The following is an 18,676-nucleotide window of genomic DNA, read 5'->3' on the forward strand; positions in this document are numbered from 1 at the left end:
ACAATCTAAGCGAGTCCATAACCACGGGGTGCAGTGCATTCTTGGCCTCCATCGAGGTCAACAGACCCAGGATCAGTTTGTTAACAAGATGTTCTTTGGGATTTCCCAAACTGGTGATGGATTCCCCTAAGAACTCAATTTGCTTTTACACTTCGCCCTAAATGTTTCCCCGCTTTGAGCGGCTCTGCTTCATAGCTCTCCCTCAATCCGTCCGATCTGCATAAGACCAATGTAATCAGATGGGGGGAACAGCAGAGTGAGACAAGCAAATCGGGGGAATTTTTGAGTAACGTGGACATCCCCCGCCGTCGTTCTCAAAGATTATCACACTCAACTTTCCTAACGGACTTGCCTCGGCCTACTGTTTTTGGCTTCCTTCAAAATTTGATATTTTTCTTTTTAAAGCACCCCCTCCACCCTCCAAAAACATCATTAACATTTCCATAACATTTTTCATAACATTTTCCATCCTTACCTAAAGCAGCACATTTAAAAGAATACCAGCACATGACACATCGTTCTTGAAAGTTTCCTTCCATAAAAGCAGTGTGTTTGAAAGGCTTTCAGCACAAAAAAAAAACGCCCTTTCTTTACAAAGAGTTCTTGCCTCAAGCGGATTACAGGAAACTGTTTTTTGCAGACAACTAACCCACTTGTAAATTTTAAAAGGTATTACGATATACTCACTCAAATTCAGAATGGTGTAAGGCATTTAGGCATTCTTGCAACAATAAAACTGCACCTTCAGAAACATCTGAGGGAAAATCTAGATGCTTTGGCAGAAACTTCCGCAGATGAACATTTAAAGTCCTCAAATTTACATCACCCATCGTGAGATAAAATACCAGCACCTGGAATAGTATAAAAGCATTTTTCAGAACCTACATCCTTAAGTAATCTCGATACTTGATTATTTTTCTTTAAATTAAAAGACAGTGACAACGGCTTGTTAGCAAAATAAAAAATACGATTTGCTCAGAAAACATTACTTGCCTACTTCTGGCAGGATCCTCTATAGTGAGGAGATACAAACATATCATAAAATACAGACAATAATACAACAACCAACCACTAAACTTTTCTCTCTCTTTCCAAGTGGATTGCATTTTGCAAAAAGGAACCACTAGCATTGCGATGATGCTAAGATTGTGCAACTTCATCTTTTGCAATAAAATTGCGGAAATCGTGAAAAACTATGAAATTAAGATGGTAATTTTTGTCTTAAATTTACAGTTTTTAGCGAGTAAAATAGAAACTATTAATGGATAATCGGGTTTTTCCTCCAAGACAAAAGAAGTTGCGCAATCTTAGCAACATTGCAATGCTAGTGGTTTCTTTTTGCAAAATCCAATCCAAGTGTACTGCCATGATAGCAAAGAGAGCATAAGTGCATGCTGAGATGAACCTTGAGACACACATGAAAGCATGTCTTAATCATGGCTCATACAATGATGCACTTACTGCTCTGTTTGCTATTACGGCAGTGTAGCGGATATAGTCACTATAGTCATATGATAGACATTCATTCATCACCAGCGTTTTTCAACGAAGATGTAAGGGGACAGGGATCACCGAGTCATTAGATTTTAATTCTCAACAGAAAATAGGAAAACAATATTTATTCAAAGTTTCACTGACTTTTTATACATAGTCTTTAGAGGATTTTGAATGATTGTTTGATTAAATAATACAACTTTAATGGAAGTTTTGAAATGCCATACTCAAGATTATTTTGCAGCATTCACCATTGAACTACCTTCTCGATTTCTTTCAAAGACAGAAAGAACAGCAAGATTGTGCTGAGAGAATAAGTTAATTAAATATCTGTAGTCCCAAACAGAAAAAATCCATCAGGCGTACTTAAGGTGATTTGATGGACGCCATACTTTGTGTCAGAAAGGCATGCGATATATTGCATCCATTGGTTCCATTTTTTCAGCTACTCGTCATTTTTCTCCAATTTTGAGACGGCAATTCTATTGTCAGGAGACTATAGCACTCACTTACCAATTTTAAGAAAGAAATTCAACGTAATAAAGGCGTAGTTTTTTTAGAGAGAAAATATCGCATTCGAGTGCAGTTTCAATTTAAGTATCGAATGCGATGTTTTCTCTCTACAAAAACCACGCCTTTAGTACATTGAATTTTTTCGTTAAGATTGGTAAGTGAGTGCTTTAGTCTCCTGACAACAGAATTGCGATCTCAAAATTAGAGAAAAATGACGAATAGCTGAAAAAATGGAACCAATGGATGCGATATATCGCATGCTGTTCTGACACAAAATATGGTGTCCATCGAATCACCTTCACTTAAATCGAGTCTAAGGAAACTTGCTTTACAAACGATGTGACTTAAACTTACTGTAAATACACACCAGTTTTAGGATATTCACTTTAGAAAGTAGAGCGTTTTCGTAGAACTGATATACTTATTACTGATTAACTTCAGATTGACCGCTGCAAGAACTTGGATAAGAGGACGGGAGATAGTAAAAAAATGCAAATAGAAAATACTAACTAGTAAAAACTAGAGTACCTGTATAGCGAGTAAAAACTATTCCGCATTTTTGCTGTAGAGCTGATAGAAGTGACAGTGCTGATAAGCGAAAACGATAAGGTTAGCTCTGAAAAAGGCGGTAATTTCAAAAACAAAAACAAATCTATTTCCTGTCTTGACCGAAACCGGAAACGTTCGGCTGAAACGGATATCCGTTGTAATTCGGAATTTTCCGGAACCGGAAACGTTTGGATGAAACGGATATCCGTTGTATTTTGAAATTCCCGCCGTTTGGAACTGAATTGGGAATTTATGGAATGAGCCGGTTTGGACCAATAAAAATGCTTGGTTCGGAATTTGCCGTAAAATTCCTGTCATTTAAAATGAGGAATAAACGGGAAAAAACTCTAATTCTGTAATCTTTGTTTTGTTTATTTTGGCTTCGGCATGGTTTGTGAGGTTAGGTAATTGTTATGTAATCATTCTCAGGAAGAAAAATGGAATAAGTAATTGATTTTGGACTTTCATCGAGTTAAAATCTGTGAGCAGTTGTATCATTCCATATTCTATGAAAATCTGCAGTGTTTGATATAGATTCAAGATGAGTTATGACAATGATATTAACCCTGAATTTTTCTCCTCCGGTGTTGTCAATTACAATAAGAATAGGGTAAGTTGAGATCTGCTTCCAAAGTTTTCTTTTTGCCCATTCATGTATTTACAATTTTCTCAATATTCCCAGTTCTCTTCTATCCTAAACTTTTACAGTAGAGTTTTAATTTTACAAATTTACATTGTCGACAAAGGAGGCAAACGTCCGCTTAGCTAAATGTCTTCAAAGGAGCTGCGGCCCTGATAACCACTCGCTATTGAAGGCAGTGGCTTAATCCAATTAACTTGCAAGGATTCTCTTCTCTGGATGACTGCTTCAGCTGTCAGTTAGGTTTAAAGCTTCCATGTTTGTTTTTGGTTATTTCAAAGCAACGATTTGATTGACTTGAGAGGCTTCCCCCTTTTCCCATTGTAGTGCTTAATTGGAGACTTTTAGATTGAGGTTTTCTCACTTAGTTGCGTTACTGATACCTCACATCTGTCTTTTATTCAGTTCCCATAAATCTATCCTTCTTTGCTTGAGTCTTGTGATGTTGCCCCATCAAATTTCAATTTGAACAAGAAGTGTCTCTGAATTTTAAGAAGTACCAATTGACTGCTTCGTTAAAAAGCAGTGTTTTCCTAGCCTTGAACTTTTAAGTCATTATGACCAGTTTTCCAGATCCTTAAATTGGATCTAATGGTTAGTCTTTACTTCAATTCGGTAGATGAAATTATAATGTAAATTTCTCAGTCATGCCCGTTACGGAGACCTTTTCTTGTACCTTTCGTTATGCGCTAGAACTTGAAATTATCAACAAGCTTGGCGTTCCAAAACAGACTTTAAAACCTGCTGTTTGTAAACCTGGTACATCATCTTCCCATATCTGTTTTACTGTCCACATTCACAGTAAATCAGGCACAAATGCGAAGGTACTCATTTTTCAATATCTCCATCATTTTGTATTAGTTCCCAGTATCTTCTACGTATCTAAGTATAGTATAGCTTATTGCTAATTAGCATTTCCCCCTCTTTCTATATTTCATACGGTTTATCATTAAACTTAATTTGTAGTTGAACGAGTTTAAGCTAATGAGCTGAATAATACCAAGGGGGATAAAGAAAGGTGGTCGCATTTCGAGTTGAGCCGCCATTTAAAAGGCTGTGACGAGTGGGGGGTACATGCTTTGCCATGCAATCAGGATGTACTCGAAACGTACCCGATGCCGTGTAACGTCAAGAGGGTACGAAATGCAACCATCATTCTTTATCCGCCTTGGAATAATAAATTTTCCTCACTTTTCTCCTGGGAATTATTCCTTCATTCTCAAGGGCATTTATGATGAGGTTTAGGTAGGTACATTTTCAGTGAGCATACTCAAAAATTTGAAGCTAATGGAGCAGGGAAGTTCAGCAAGCTATTGAGCTTGAGTAAATTTACCATAAATATCTGGGGTGAAAATCTTGACTTCGTCAATTTTCATCATTGATGGTCTAGTGGACTCAGGTGAAAAATTAAATCTAATTATTACAATGAGACCCAGCCTTTAATATGTGAATTTTTGTTTCATAAGTACATTTTTCTTGATCGCGCTGAAAACTGAAATTATTATGTAGAATATTCAAAATGAACCGAATCTACAAATTTGAACCTAGGTATATCTGAAAAAGCACTTAAGTAAGGCATGACACCAAAAAATTGATACATTTTTTTTTGCCCTAATATTCTAAGGTTGACTTAAAGTATCAACATTTGATCAACAAGCTTTTAATTTTCATCCAAAATTTTATCTCCCTTGGTTCTTATGTTGCCTCAAGCAGAAATCAAGAATTCTTACAATAATGGACTCGTAGCTCTTCAGAATAAAAAACTTGTTTTTGCACTCTTTTATGAATTGACCTTCAAGTTGGCATTACATGTTATTGGAAATTAGAATAGTTTTTGACTTGAAACCTTTTCTAACTTTTTTGTACGTGAAATCTCCTCGATTCCAGGTAATCATTACTTACTCTCCAACAAATTATATTTCGATTCAAAAACGGAGGTAGAGGGAGCAAGAAATAACAAGACAAAAAATAAGCCTGCCTAACAATCCATAGCCTCCTTCATCAAAACTAATTTTGCATTTATCCACTTACTAATTGAAAGTTGCCTGCTCTATCTGAATTTTTCTCTGCCCAAAGGCGCAGTATCTCAAATGACCTTTGACATTTTTGTTTGAATCCATTTTAGCTGAGTTATGTTGGTCAAGATGTCCACAAGATTCCATCTGTTTTATCAAAACTTTATGGGTCCAGAGTTCACGAGTTGGATCTCAGCTACAATTGTCTGACTTCTCTGAGCCAACTTGAGCATTTTCCTCATTTGACTGAACTCATCCTTGATAATAATCAGCTTGGTGATAGCATCACTTTCCCCTACATGAACTTCCTCCATACACTATCTCTCAACAAAAACAATGTAAGTACAGTCTTTCTTCACTATATTTCAGTTTGTATAATATCTATCCACTTTTAGAACATTTTGTAGAAATGCTTTTTAGGGTGGACATTAGATTATCACACCATTATTCAATACAAAATAGTTAATCATTACAAAGTATTTCATTACTTAAATCAAGAGATAGGAGATAGGGGGATAGATAAAGAGAGAAAATTTCATCATTTGCCGTTCCACATCAGATGTACGTATCTCCATTTTGATGTGAGCCCTTGAAAGCAAGGATTGGAAAAGCGCCGTCGCAAGAAATTAGATATTCCAGCTCAGAATTTATACAAAATTTAAATAGTCTCTGTATTACTTGTCAGGAGGTTTATACAGCAAATTTTTAACTTTAATCATGGTATCAAATTTTAATTACAGATTAAATTTTTAGACTTACCAAGAAGCGCGCTCAAGCGCTCTTCCACACTCGAGTGCCCCTTTATCTTTAAAAAAATATTTTACCAATCTTGTTAAATATATCATCAGTGACCCAAAAGTTTGGCACCTTCCCAATAAATCTTTTACCAAGTGAACTATCAATTTGAAACTTTAGAGGTGTACCTAGATGTGTGTACGTACCTAGAGATACATTATTGAAAAGGGTATAAATATAAATTTTCTGGTGCAAAGTTCAGGTCTCGATCACTGATTCGGAATGACTGCTTCAACACACTTCATAACATGCACTTGATAACTCAATTGATGGAAAACTTATTCCGGCAGCGTGGGACTGTAGGATCACACTGTTCTAAGCAGATCTTTTCAAAGGAGCAGGGCTCTGTTGAATTTCAGAACTGAGGATGATAAGAAGCAAAGCAACGCTAATCTTTCTGAAATTTTCGTTTGAAATATTGCCTTTGTAATGGAAATTTGACTATCTTCAAGTTTTAATGTGAGACACAGTCCCCTCAACATTTGTCTGGATTTCTAAAATCCACCGTTATTCAACACAATCATGTTAAAATTTTACACAGTAATGGAAGAAAATTCTTCTCTAGTGTTTTATCCACTGTTTACAAATGTGTTTTTGTTTCTTGACCTTCTTTAATCCTATTTTGTGTGTGTTTGTGAGCAGATTACAGACCTAGAATCATTCCTGCGGAAAGTTGAACTTAATTTGCCGAATTTGAGGTATTTGAGCCTTTTGGGAAATGTTGCTTGCCCAAACCAGCTATCCAGTATTGAAAAGGATGAGGTAGACTATCAGCGATATAGGTTAGTGATTGAAACAAAAAGAATCTTAATTTTTTTTCCAGGTTTTTCCTCTTTTTCAGCGACCGGGAAAACCAGTAGTCGCGAACTCACTTCCAAGAACTTGATTTTTTGCATAAACCCACAGCGCTTTCATATTACGTTTTGCAGCACTCTCTCCCTTCCTGTGGTGAATTTTTTCCCTGGAAAGTCTAGCCTGCACTGATCTGTATACTGATCTGATATGTTTATTTTTGAATTTTTAATGATTTAGAGAAAAAGGTCAGAGAGAATCAGGAAAAGTCCTGCGGGCCGATTATTGAAACTGATAGACAAAGCGATAGACAAAGAAGACATAGGGAGTATAGAGCGATCTTATCGGTTGGCATGGTTGGTTCTTATGGACTAAGGAAGAAAATGATGGACTAACTGTCGGGTCTTCGGTGGGTTGCCGTTAGTTAGTCCATTGCCTATCTCCTATGTCCATTGCCACCACCCGCTTCCACCAATAGGATCCCTCCATATTTCTTTTGTTGTCTTAGTCTATAGCTTTGTCTATCAATTTCAATAATCGGCCCGCAGGAGGCAAAAAACTAAGGGTCTAGGAAAACCTGAAAAGGCTGAACACCCTGTTTGGTTTTATTTCGTTTATGCTGGTGTAAACATAAAATATGACAAAGGAGCTATTTGAAGTTTTAATTAACCTGACATCAGACGGTGCAATTTCTTGCATCATTATGCATAATGTCACACATGGACATCAGAAGTTTGAACAATGTGCATACTAATTGCAACTGTAACCTATTAATCTTGTTCAAATGCCCATCATCATGAATGCATTTCAAAGCATTGGCAAAAATTGTCTTAAAAAAGGCACATAAATGTGGAGACCACCGATCAAGTAAAATTGAAAAATAATGTGTGGGAAACAAAAAGTAAACCAAAGCAATGTGAATGTATAATTTTGATTGTGTGAAATGTTTTCACCTTGTCAGCCATCATCAGAGCTTAAAAGTACATACACCATTGATTACAACATGTAACACGAAATGAAGTTGAAAAATTTAAAACAGAAAATAATTTGACAGACCACTGAGGTGCAATGATGATCAAAGTAATAAAATCATTTAACATGCTGATCAATGTTACTTGGCTTTGACTTCACATAGAATCATCCCTACTAGAATCAAAATAGCTGTTTTACTCTTTGGCTTATCGCTCTGTTCTCAAACTTTGTGGTTTCTCACCATTTTTTTTTAGATATTATGTGCTTCATCACTTACCTCAACTCCAGTTTCTCGACTCCCGACCTGTGAGTCAGCAAGAAAGACAAGAGGCAGCGCAAAGGGGACAGTTCATGAAAGTCGTCAGACCCCTTGTAAGTACTATTCAAAATAAGTTACCTATTTATCTAGAAATAAAAATGGTATGGTAGGGTTTGAGTATGAAAGTTTATCCGTGATCAGCCAGTATTGTATTTGGGATATTGCTGATTTTTATCCAACAAATTTTCCTGTGCCTAAATTTTCTAAATATCAGGAAGATGCACAATCAAATGAATAGAAAGAAAAGTGCTTTGAATCGACTAAGTCTTCGATCTATTCATCCTCTACCTACTTACAGTTAATATCATAAATTCGCTCTTTTTGAGCTTCCCATGTAAAAAAGAATACAAAGGCAAATACATAATTTAATCAAAATGTGTCTTCTCAATTTCTCATTTTCATATGAAACCTCAAAGTAAGCACTATCATCATGTAAAACAATTCTTCAATCAAAACAAAAGGAGATATTTCCTCTCATGCAAAAGAAGTAAGTTGCAAAGAAGAAATGCACTCAAGTGTGATAAAAATGAGAGTTCGTTTTGATTCGTGGGACTACATCAATAATCATAGTTTTCACATTATGGTTACTACTCCAAACTCACTCATCCGTATCCGATTACATCTTTGTTTTTGCATATTTTTGGAACTGAGAGGCTCCAATTTTTCTTTTCAAATTATAGAATATGGAATTACCTTTTTACTTTACCGATGCGATCACCTTGTTTTTTTTTTTTATCAATGCGATGAAGAAAAGCACTTTCCTTTCTGCTCTTGCAAAAATTTGCTATAATCCTAATCTTTCAATTAAAATACTCTCTTAGTTCACATTATACTTACAACAAGTTTTAGCGTACTTATCTTGAGAGCTGAGTTTTTCGATACTCCTAATCTGGCCATTAGATAATGTTTTACAAGCGATTTTAGTTATTTATTTTTTTTAAGCTTATCAGCTGCTTTAAGTTTACCTACCTGCTTATGTTTCTCCATGTCTAGCTGGGAGAGGAAAGCTGAAAATGATAACTTTATCAAAAGACGAGCACTTCAACAGTACATAGTACTTCATCTCGAAAGAGGATGGTCAGCAGGGGGGATTCTTCACTTCTGTCTTCAAAAGCTATATTCCAGGTCAGAATATAGTCTTGTTGATAGCTCCAACTTGAATTTTCCCTTCTCCCTACCCTAAGTTTGTGTATAAAAACTTAGCTCAGTCTTATCTCCAGTGGAATTTATTATCCTTCCCCTTGATTGGAATTACTTATATTATAGGTATGTATTACAATTTTCTCGTTTGTACGTAGCCCCAAAGTTGATCGTGAATTCATGTTATGATTTCTAGGATCAAAAATACGTGGAAGAAGTGACAACAGACGGTATACTCTACACTCCGCTACCCTCTGGAAGAAGAGAAGCAGAAGATCACCAAGGTTATTTTGATTCTATCTTTACTGAGCTTGATAAATTTATCGTATATTATAAGCACCATCGAGCGTGCAGTTGAAGACCCTGCGCATGCATGTGGTAGGAAGAGGCTGAGCTTATATAAAAAAAATTAACCCTTTTCTCACAATATAAATTATCTAAACATTTCAGCCCTTAAAAGTACCCTTCTATGGAGTATTGGAACTTTTTATAATGAACTAAATAATTTATGTGCAAGCCCGTGAGAAATGATAAAATGAGATGCAATTTTTCCCATTGAGACTTTGTAATTTTGTTTAGTTTTGAGTAAAACATAGAGAGAGAATATCGTTCACTCCTAATTTATTTCTTAGCTTTCTTTCCTTACTTAATAACAAAACCAAAGATTTTTCCAAAGGCATTAGAAAGTAGTCTATATCTTAAATGTTAAATTCCTGTTTATCTACGATGTTTTTGTGTTCCTGACCTTTGGTTATGAGTAAAGTTTCTGTTGTAAAACTCCTTCTTTTCACTATGTTTTTTTCATTTTCTACTCTTTTATTTTTTTCTGAGAGAAGCATGCATTGAGAAATGGTTAGGTCTTTTTAAGTATGTATTCAAAAATTTTGAACTCAATTAAAGTGGATTCAAAATAGTGGGCAGAGTGTCAATAGGAAAATAGTTCATAGGTGTCTGTATGAAAATTTTGCCAGGTATTTTGTTGAGACTGATCTAAATCAAAGCTGTCTACAATCTTTTAAGTTATAGTGTTCAATTTCCTCGTGAAATGCAATGTAAAAAGTGAAATGCAGTACCTTGGCACCATATTTCTGTGCTAAGGAAGAGCGCCGTATAAGCCCCCTGACTTTGCCAAATTTACTCGATAAAATACACATTTTCAGGGAGATCTGTGAATATTTTACCTCAAACTTTCCGGAGAATTTTATTTGCAATCAGATCTGAACATCTGTAAATTTCATGAGAAAGTATATCACAACTTTCCGCAAAAATAAGTTTTTTCATAGGAAATTCAACAACATTGATACAGCGTTTCAGCGTTCACACGGCGTTTTCCCATAGCACAGCTACATAGTTATCTATGATTCCATTCTATGATTCTACTTTTTATTAAAATAAGAAGAGAGAACGTTTTTGAAAAATCAGCCAACAGTATATTATCCAGTTTTCAATGAGTCCCAAGATTTTCTTTATTATACTTTTTTAAACTTGATTATGCAATCTGAATAAGCAAAACCTATTGTTTTGTTTTATCAAAGACTGTGCACTATTGCATCATCCATTTAGAAATGGCTAAATCATTTATTGCTCAGACTTAGCTGAGTCTCCTATTCTAGATATGATTCACACATACATGTATGAGGCTGTAATTGCCTGTTCCCCTTTTTATAAGGTAACAAGATTAGAAACAGTAAATTTTAATTCTAACCAATTTGGTAACTGACTGTGGATGAAAATTAAAACTTATGGCTTGCTGCCATCATCTTTAGTGCATCCTTTTTTCAAGGCTACTCATGATCCTTAATTTGGTGGTATCATTCATATATATCTCGGTGAAAGTACCATTAAAATTGTAAATTGAAAGTGATGACAATTTTATCATCGTCAAAGAAATAAATATTTGATACTTCCTCTTAGGAGCAGGCATTACTTCATAAGTAGATGATTTTAAAATTGGAGATTATCTAGATGATCTATAATATTTTGAACCCCTCAAATAATAGGTATTCACTTACATTAAGAGATTTAAAAAGAACAAAAAGAGCTGCTTTGGGCTCTTTTATTTTTCTTTTAATTACCAAATCAGTTGTGCTGAATCTACTCTGGAAGCAAACAAACATCGAGGTACTGAACCAATTCTAAAGTAGATACTGGTCTTGCTTCAAATTTTTGACAAGAACTGAGCCTAGAGGCACGTATAAGCTGTTTTTTTTCTGACAGAATCTATTCTGTAAATCTTCAGATAAAGCTGCAAGCTTTTAAATGCATAATATCGCATTTAATCAGTCAACCTGAACGCTAATTTTGCATGTGCAAACTATCAGCTTTTTTTAAGGAATATAAAATAAATTCTTAGGAGGGAAACAGCTGATTTGTGTATCTAGGCATGAAAGATTCATTTTTTGTCTAAACTTTAAAGTAAAACTAGTATTTTAGCAAAATGTGTTAATTATCTCATTGTCCGCTTACTCCTGATGAAGACTCGCCTAAAGTTGGCACACTGTAAATTGGCAGGTTGGGAATTGTCGGAAAGATTTGAATGACAATCCTATCAACACATACCGTCAGTCACAGTCGTAGCTTATCATCAAGACCTTTTCTACCATTTCCTTACCTTTACCTCATCTTTCATATTATTCTTAACTTTTTCTTACCAACTATTTTGGATTGCACTGCATGAAGATTATATGATATGCATTTAACATGCAATCGCCGAAAAAAATAATAATTCTTCCACTTTCGCCTCACAATATTTGGTAACCTAAATATTTGATGAGCCTGGCAATTTCTGCGTTTTGTCAGAACAGAGAATGGTCCAGAAAGTGTAAAAGGCACAAATTTAATTGCTGCAGAAGATGATGTCAAAATGGGAGGAATTAAGGTGATTTGTCCCAGGTTCAATGCAAGATCGAACTGGCGTGTGATAAATGGCATCAATCAAGTAAAAAATGTTTGCAGATTTTGGGCTTATTAGCCGAAAAAAGGGCAATAACCCTTGGGCATGAGTCATCTTAATTACCTACTTCTTAAAAAAAGATTCAGGTGTCTGCAAAGCGATTTTGGTATCGTAGTGTGCGGTATGACCAGTAGATACTCTGTCAGGAGGCAAGGGGAAAAAATTGTAGGTAGTTCGTTGCCTCGTCATCTTACTTACTAAAAATATGGGAGGAACTTATCTCAAAATATTTACTCAAAATGAGAAAGAAAATTATGTATTGAATTGAGACCGCTCATCAATTGGAATCTCTCATCAAATATTTACCCACAATTTTCTAAATCAATACAGGTGCTAGCCTTCTTGCTCCTTTATTTACGGGGTTTTCAATGATTTTATGCTTTAAATTATGTACTTTTATCATTGTATTTTTTTCAATGACCCTCTGAATGAGAAGGGAAAATTTTATTTACTTTTATTCCTATCATGCACTAAAAAAACACTAGGCAATAAAAAAGGACGACCGGATCCTCAACTTGGAGGACGTGCGTTTCCCATGCTCTGTGGTGATCTCAAAGATATTTTCATGTACCCACTACTACATTTAAACCTAATTTTATTTTTTAACAGTCAGCTTTCTTATCCTGTCAAGCTCAAATTCAAAAGTTCACTCACTGTAAAAGCAGGACAATTTTGTCGAAGACCTTCCCCTGTCACCTTCTAATCAGAACTGCAAGTGAAATGCTTAGCTTTGAAACTTTGCGAACTCCAACTTCTCTCATGAGTGATTTTTTGTAAATCCTAAGAAAAAATTGCCCAGCAGCTCTCTGTTTATCTTTTGCATTATCTAATTGTCACTTTATTTATGTTCACAGGTGTTTACGGGAAATGTGTGTACAGGTATGCCGGTGCTCACTCTGAGGGGAATCGGTTTATTCAGAACAACGACCTTTGATAAATTTGGTGTATAGCTTTTTTATTTGAGCTCCCTGATTTCTGACCAGTGTTGATTACATACCCCTTGATATCCTGCACCACTTTTTTCAAATGAAATATGTAAGTATAATTGACAATCAGCATAGAATGTATTAGGAACACACAGATCAAAATTGGATGTGTGATTAAAGTGAATCTTGAGAACGTCAGTACATCCTTATTTAGGACGAGATGCCCACCATTGACAAGGATAAATATTCCCTCCGGTAAAAATGACTGATTTGATTCGCGCGGATTTGCATCCGCTGGCTGATGCTGACTGGCGAAAAGATTGCCGAGAACAACTCAACCTCCATGGAGTGCTGGTATTGCGCCAATTTTTAAAACCAGAAGTACTTCAAACTATCATTGATGAGGGAAATACCCTTTCCCATTTAGCTTATCGAACTGTAAACAATCATAATGTGTATTTAATGAAACCTGATGAGACATATAGTGCTGACCACCCAAGAAATCGTGAGGTACTGAGCACCAAAAGCTGTATCACTGATGATATAATTCCCATTAGTTCACCTCTCCGTCAGCTTTATAATGATACTCTTTTTAAAAGCTTCCTTTGTGATGTGCTGGGTGAGAAAAAACTGTACCCATACGCTGATCCTCTCTCATCAATCAATCTCCATTATGCGGCAGATGGTCAGGAATTGGGTTGGCACTTTGATAATTCTTCTTTTGCAGTCACCCTTCTGGTACAAAAACCGCGCGCTGGCGGTCTATTCCAGTATGTCAGAGACTTACGCAATGCGAATGCTGATGATATGAACTACAATGGTGTTGCGGCAGTGTTAGAAAATCGTCACTCAGTCAGTTCACTTGCCATTGAAGCAGGAGATCTAGTACTATTCCGCGGCCAAAATTCATTGCATCGGGTTACACCAACCAAAGGCGACATAACTCGTATGCTTGTAGTATTGGCATATAATACCAAACCAGATGTAGCCTTGTCAGAATCTGCAAGGATGACGTTTTATGGGCGGGTCTAAATTTTACAGAAAGAGCCTGCATTAAAGTCATCTCTTTGATTAATTTTTCCATTAGTATACATGTTCACAAAATATCTCGCTGAAAAACCATTGGGCGAAGTGCAAATACTGATTGTCTTTTCTTTTGCCGGTCTAGCCAAAATTAGAATTTAGTTTAATTTCTCTTAAGCCATGATTGTGAGAATTAGTCTATAAGGTTTATTCTTAAGTTAACCCAGTGTTTTGACATTTGATGATAAATTTTTTCCGAGTTGCTCAAGAAATGTAAGAAATCTTCCATTTACCCATGAACCAAATACATTTATGAAAGTTAAAAATATGTTCCCTTATACAAGCTCTCTTTGATTTTCGATTTTTTTTTTAAATCTCAATTAATATATGACTGACTCTGTAAAAGAGAGTCCAATTTTGTGAAAGGAAAATTTGAAAGAGAGAATGAAAACAAATGAAATCAAATGTTAAGTACAAACCAACAGAGAAGGATTTAATGTAAACTTTGCATTTTTCAAACATTTCGGTTTTTTCAAAAGGTCACAGGAAGGGAACACTTATCATTGAGACTGATGCTTTTATTTTTATTTTTACAAGGATTATTGTCTCAGATTGACCTAACAGTCCGTCTGTAGCGTATGTGCGTACCTAACATATTTTTCAACATCATTATCATCTGTGATGTAATTCACCCTGAGTTGTATAAGAATTGTTTCTCATAATCTTAATTAATAATACTTTAATTTAATATTAACCATAAGATTGATTATGTTACGTATTAATGGCTTCTGTTAATTTTATTTTTTTCATATTTAGTTTCTGCCACTGTTTTTTTAATTATAATTTGTCTATGAGATTGTTTCCCTCCACAAAAAATGTATGGTTGTTTATGATTAATATCATCTTTACCTATTGCTCTTAAAACTACGTATGTACCTACGCAATTTTTCCTTATTTTTAAAGTATATCAAGTAAATACCCTGACTCAAGTATATTATTAACTGTTTATGCCTCATTTATTTAAATAAAAAAGAAAAAGAGTAAGTGTGTGTTTTGCCACCTTCATTATCCCATTTCGTCGCCTTCCTGACATGAGGGCGTAACTACAATCGGCGATGACCCTTGTTGTCCATACTACTCAATGATTTCCCTGGCTCATCCTTACTTGTAGTTATGCCCTTGTGTCAGCCAAGCGACGATTTGTTGTGTGAGTATCTCAGACTCTATTTCAGGTACTCCAGTCAGGCAGAAGGTCAAGTTTCAAAGTATTGTAGATATGTACTAGATTGTAGATAAAATTCAACCTCTGAATAAGATTGACAGTATACTTGCTTAAGTGCTGCAATTCAAAATCTTTTGTTCCGATGACATTTCCTGCAATCATTTGATTCTTACGTAAATAGACTTATAAAAGAGAGAGGAAAGTTGACTGGTACCTCGTGTACCAAAGCACCCCCTCTAGAGTAAAAGTAGCTTAAATCATAGGTACTCATCTCATCAGATCATAAAGTAAGGGACTTCACAACTGTAAAATTTCACCTGTAGCTTGGATGTAGCTTGGATAATGGATGTAGCTTGGTTTGGCAAAAACTTTCAATTTTTCAAAAATTGATGGACAGAATAAGAAGGCAAATAATGATGGATGAGAAAAGAAGGCAGGATTGTGTTTGGGTATCAATTAGAGTAGATACATATTATGTGGGTGCCCTTGAAAAGATGTTATGAGACCATCTATGGATCAGAAAAGAGACCTTTTACAGGCCGGGCCGAAAGTTTGAGGGGAGGGACACAAGGAGTTGCTCTAAGCATCATCACAAAACTAGTTCCAAAATGAGAAGGTAGAAAAAAAATAAATTCCCCAAAATTTAAATGGTCACTTTGTTTGGGTCAGGAGAGAGCTAATTCTAACTTTTTGTGAAAAAAAGGAATTTAAAATGAAATTAGCGATTATTTTATTAGTCGAAAATATCCACAAAAAGGGAAGAATGGGACAATTGGGGGCCTTTAATAATATACGTACGTAATGCTGAATTTGGGATATTTTGACCCGTCATCCCTTCTCATAACGCTTGCAAAAAACGAGTAACCATCCTGTACGTAACATGTGAAATAAAATGGCGTAACGCTCTCCTCGACTCCCCTCCACCCTAGAGTATGATGTATTTTATGAAAAGACTCTCACAACTGACCCAATTTCCGTATTTATAGGACAAACTGATAGCTTGACCTACAATCTAAATGATTAAAAAAAAAAAAAAAATCACCATTTAAAGATTACTTATCCTGCTTTTCTTGCTCAGAAAGACACTGTAGCTCAAGATAGTCCATATAAGATAACTTTTCATTTGAATTTGTAAGAGCCCGAGGAGACAAAATTGGATGGGAAGGATCAAGAGACTGCGTAGGATTCTTATCCTGTGGGGCCTCTGTTTGACTAGAAAAATCCATTTCAACAGTTGGGACTGCTCTTCGCCGAGATAACTTACACAGCTCCAAATCTGGAAAATAGGAATAAATCATTGTGATATGATTTTAAGAGGCACATAGTAAAGGGGATAAGTTCCTGCAAGATTCATCAAATTCACCGACTAATCCTGCATAAAATTTTTCAAGATGCACAGGGAGGGGCACCACTGATTTTTTCCAAAATCAATCCATTAGCCAAATTCCTCTGTGCAAATACCAATTTAGTTATGATCGCAATTAGTTGAGATTTGATCGGTAGATTTTTGATTTCGGTAATCGGATGTCATTGGTAAAGAACTTTCAAGAACGACCTATCGGCTTAGAGCGCCTTAAAATCTGGGTGATACTCTCCACTTTGCTAGGCAGTTGGATTAGTTGCATATTCGAGCCAAACCTAACGGAGGCCACTAATTTCACTGCGAGTGTGCTAGATGGTAGATACTATGTGTGCATTCAAGGAGAGAAAAGTTCTGTCGGAATGCCAAGCATTATGATCAGCACTTTCTGTCTTGACTCTTCATTTTTGAATTTTTACATTTTTATATTCAACACAAATAGAATATAATTTGTCGGCGCCTCATCAAAAGTTCACATGGAATACCTACCATCAGTTAAAAAATATCCTGGCTTCAAATTTCTTCTATAGTTTTGAGTGTGAAGTTGCTATTTTTGAAGAAGCGGGTTACTTGTTCCTGCAAGAAACAGTTTTTCATAACCCGCCATACAATGCTCTGGTTTCTAGCCATCATGATTTTCAAATTCTGAAGATTTGACTGGTACGAGTTACCCTAATATACCTTTAACAAAAACCGGCAGGAGCCGAGACAGCATTTTAGGCCACGGCCGCCATCTTGGATTTGAGAATTTTTAAAAATTGACTAAAAATTCGAGTTTCCCGTCGAAAAATACCTCCTGACACCTAATTTCAGAAAAATCCATCGAACAGGAGCCGAGATAGCATTTTAAGCCACTTCAGTCATTTCGGATTTTCGAATTTTGAATTTTTTGAATTTTGACAGATTTTGATTTAAAACGCGCGATATCCAAAATCGAAGCTCAAATTCGGATTCCTCGTTAAAAATCGATGCGATTTCATGTATCATACCCTGACACCGAATTTCAGAAAAATCCACCGAACAGGAGTCGAGATGGCATTTTAAGCCACGTCCGTCATTTCGGATTTTGAATCATTTTCAAATTTGGAAAATGTGACTTAAAACGCGCGATATCCAAAATCGAAGCTCAAATTCGGATTCCTCGTTAAAAATCGATGCGATTTCATGTATCATACCCTGACACCGAATTTCAGGAAAATCCATCGAACAGGAGTCGAGATAGCATTTTAAGCCACGTCAGTCATTTCGGATTTTCGAATTTGGAAAATGTGACTTAAAACGCACGATATCCAAAATCGAAGCTCAGATTCGGATTCCACGTTGAAAATCGATGCGATTTCATGTATCATACCCGAGCATAGCGTGAGGGAAAGAGACCCCGAGCATAGCGTGAGGGAAAGAGACGTAACGCAGGCATAATGATTCGAGCATATGAATCCAACGTGGCAACATGGGTAGTGCTCAGTGGGTCAGCGGAGGAGGAAGAATAAGAATTTATCGTGAGAAATTCCTCGCGACGAAACCGAACGCTTAGCCGGCGCTAAGTGGCGCCTCCCCGTTCGGTTTCACTCGGGCGACCGTCGGCGGCGGCGTACTTCAAACGGGTAGTACGACAGAATCTATACGCGTCGTTAAACCTTTTTCCTTCGCGCTATTCCAACATATGATACATGAAATCTCATCAATTTTTCACGAGGAATCCGAATCTGAGCTCAGATTTTGGATATTACGCGTTTTAATCTATTTAAAATCGTAGGAGAAATTACACAATTGTCCTTGAAAATTGATCACATTTTAGTGTTTTTTTACGTCATTAAACCTCTTTCCTCCACGCTATTCTATCATATGATGCATGAAATCGCATCAATTTTTCACGAGGAATCCGAATCTGAGCTTAGATTTTGGATATTACGCGTTTTGATATATTTAAAATCGTAGGAGAAATTAAAAAATTGTCCTTAAT

General features: G+C 35.9%; 2 protein-coding genes across 3 annotated transcripts; both read left to right on the forward strand.

Moving 5' to 3' along the window:
* The first annotated feature begins 2,943 nt into the window (after positions 1-2,943).
* LOC109042925 (leucine-rich melanocyte differentiation-associated protein) lies at positions 2,944-15,175 on the forward strand. 2 transcript variants are annotated; one of them, XM_019059907.2, is made up of 6 exons: positions 2,944-3,166; positions 5,322-5,549; positions 6,649-6,788; positions 8,025-8,142; positions 9,426-9,513; positions 13,037-15,175. In XM_019059907.2, exons 1-6 carry the CDS (start codon positions 3,098-3,100, stop codon positions 13,114-13,116), a joined length of 723 nt encoding a protein of 240 aa, XP_018915452.2. In that variant the 5' UTR covers positions 2,944-3,097; the 3' UTR covers positions 13,117-15,175. The 2 variants fall into 2 exon arrangements, with proteins under 2 accessions (XP_018915452.2, XP_018915450.2); XM_019059905.2 differs by lacking the exon at positions 2,944-3,166 and adding an exon at positions 3,540-4,020.
* Positions 13,370-14,140, forward strand: LOC140223701 (uncharacterized). The gene has a single exon (XM_072297563.1). It carries the CDS (start codon positions 13,370-13,372, stop codon positions 14,138-14,140), a length of 771 nt encoding a protein of 256 aa, XP_072153664.1.
* Positions 15,176-18,676: the final 3,501 nt, after the last annotated feature.

This window comes from Bemisia tabaci, chromosome 3, assembly GCF_918797505.1.
Source record: "Bemisia tabaci chromosome 3, PGI_BMITA_v3".
NCBI lineage: Eukaryota > Metazoa > Arthropoda > Insecta > Hemiptera > Aleyrodidae > Bemisia > Bemisia tabaci.

Excerpts from the sequence above, each read along its gene's own strand:
- LOC140223701 (XM_072297563.1), top strand. The coding sequence starts at position 13,370 with ATGACTGATTTGATTCGCGCGGATTTGCATCCGCTGGCTGATGCTGAC.
- LOC109042925 (XM_019059905.2), top strand. The coding sequence starts at position 3,844 with ATGCCCGTTACGGAGACCTTTTCTTGTACCTTTCGTTATGCGCTAGAA. Across the intron at positions 4,021-5,321 it reads AATCAGGCACAAATGCGAAG|CTGAGTTATGTTGGTCAAGA; the intron begins GTACTCATTTTT and ends AATCCATTTTAG. Across the intron at positions 6,789-8,024 it reads GTAGACTATCAGCGATATAG|ATATTATGTGCTTCATCACT; the intron begins GTTAGTGATTGA and ends ATTTTTTTTTAG.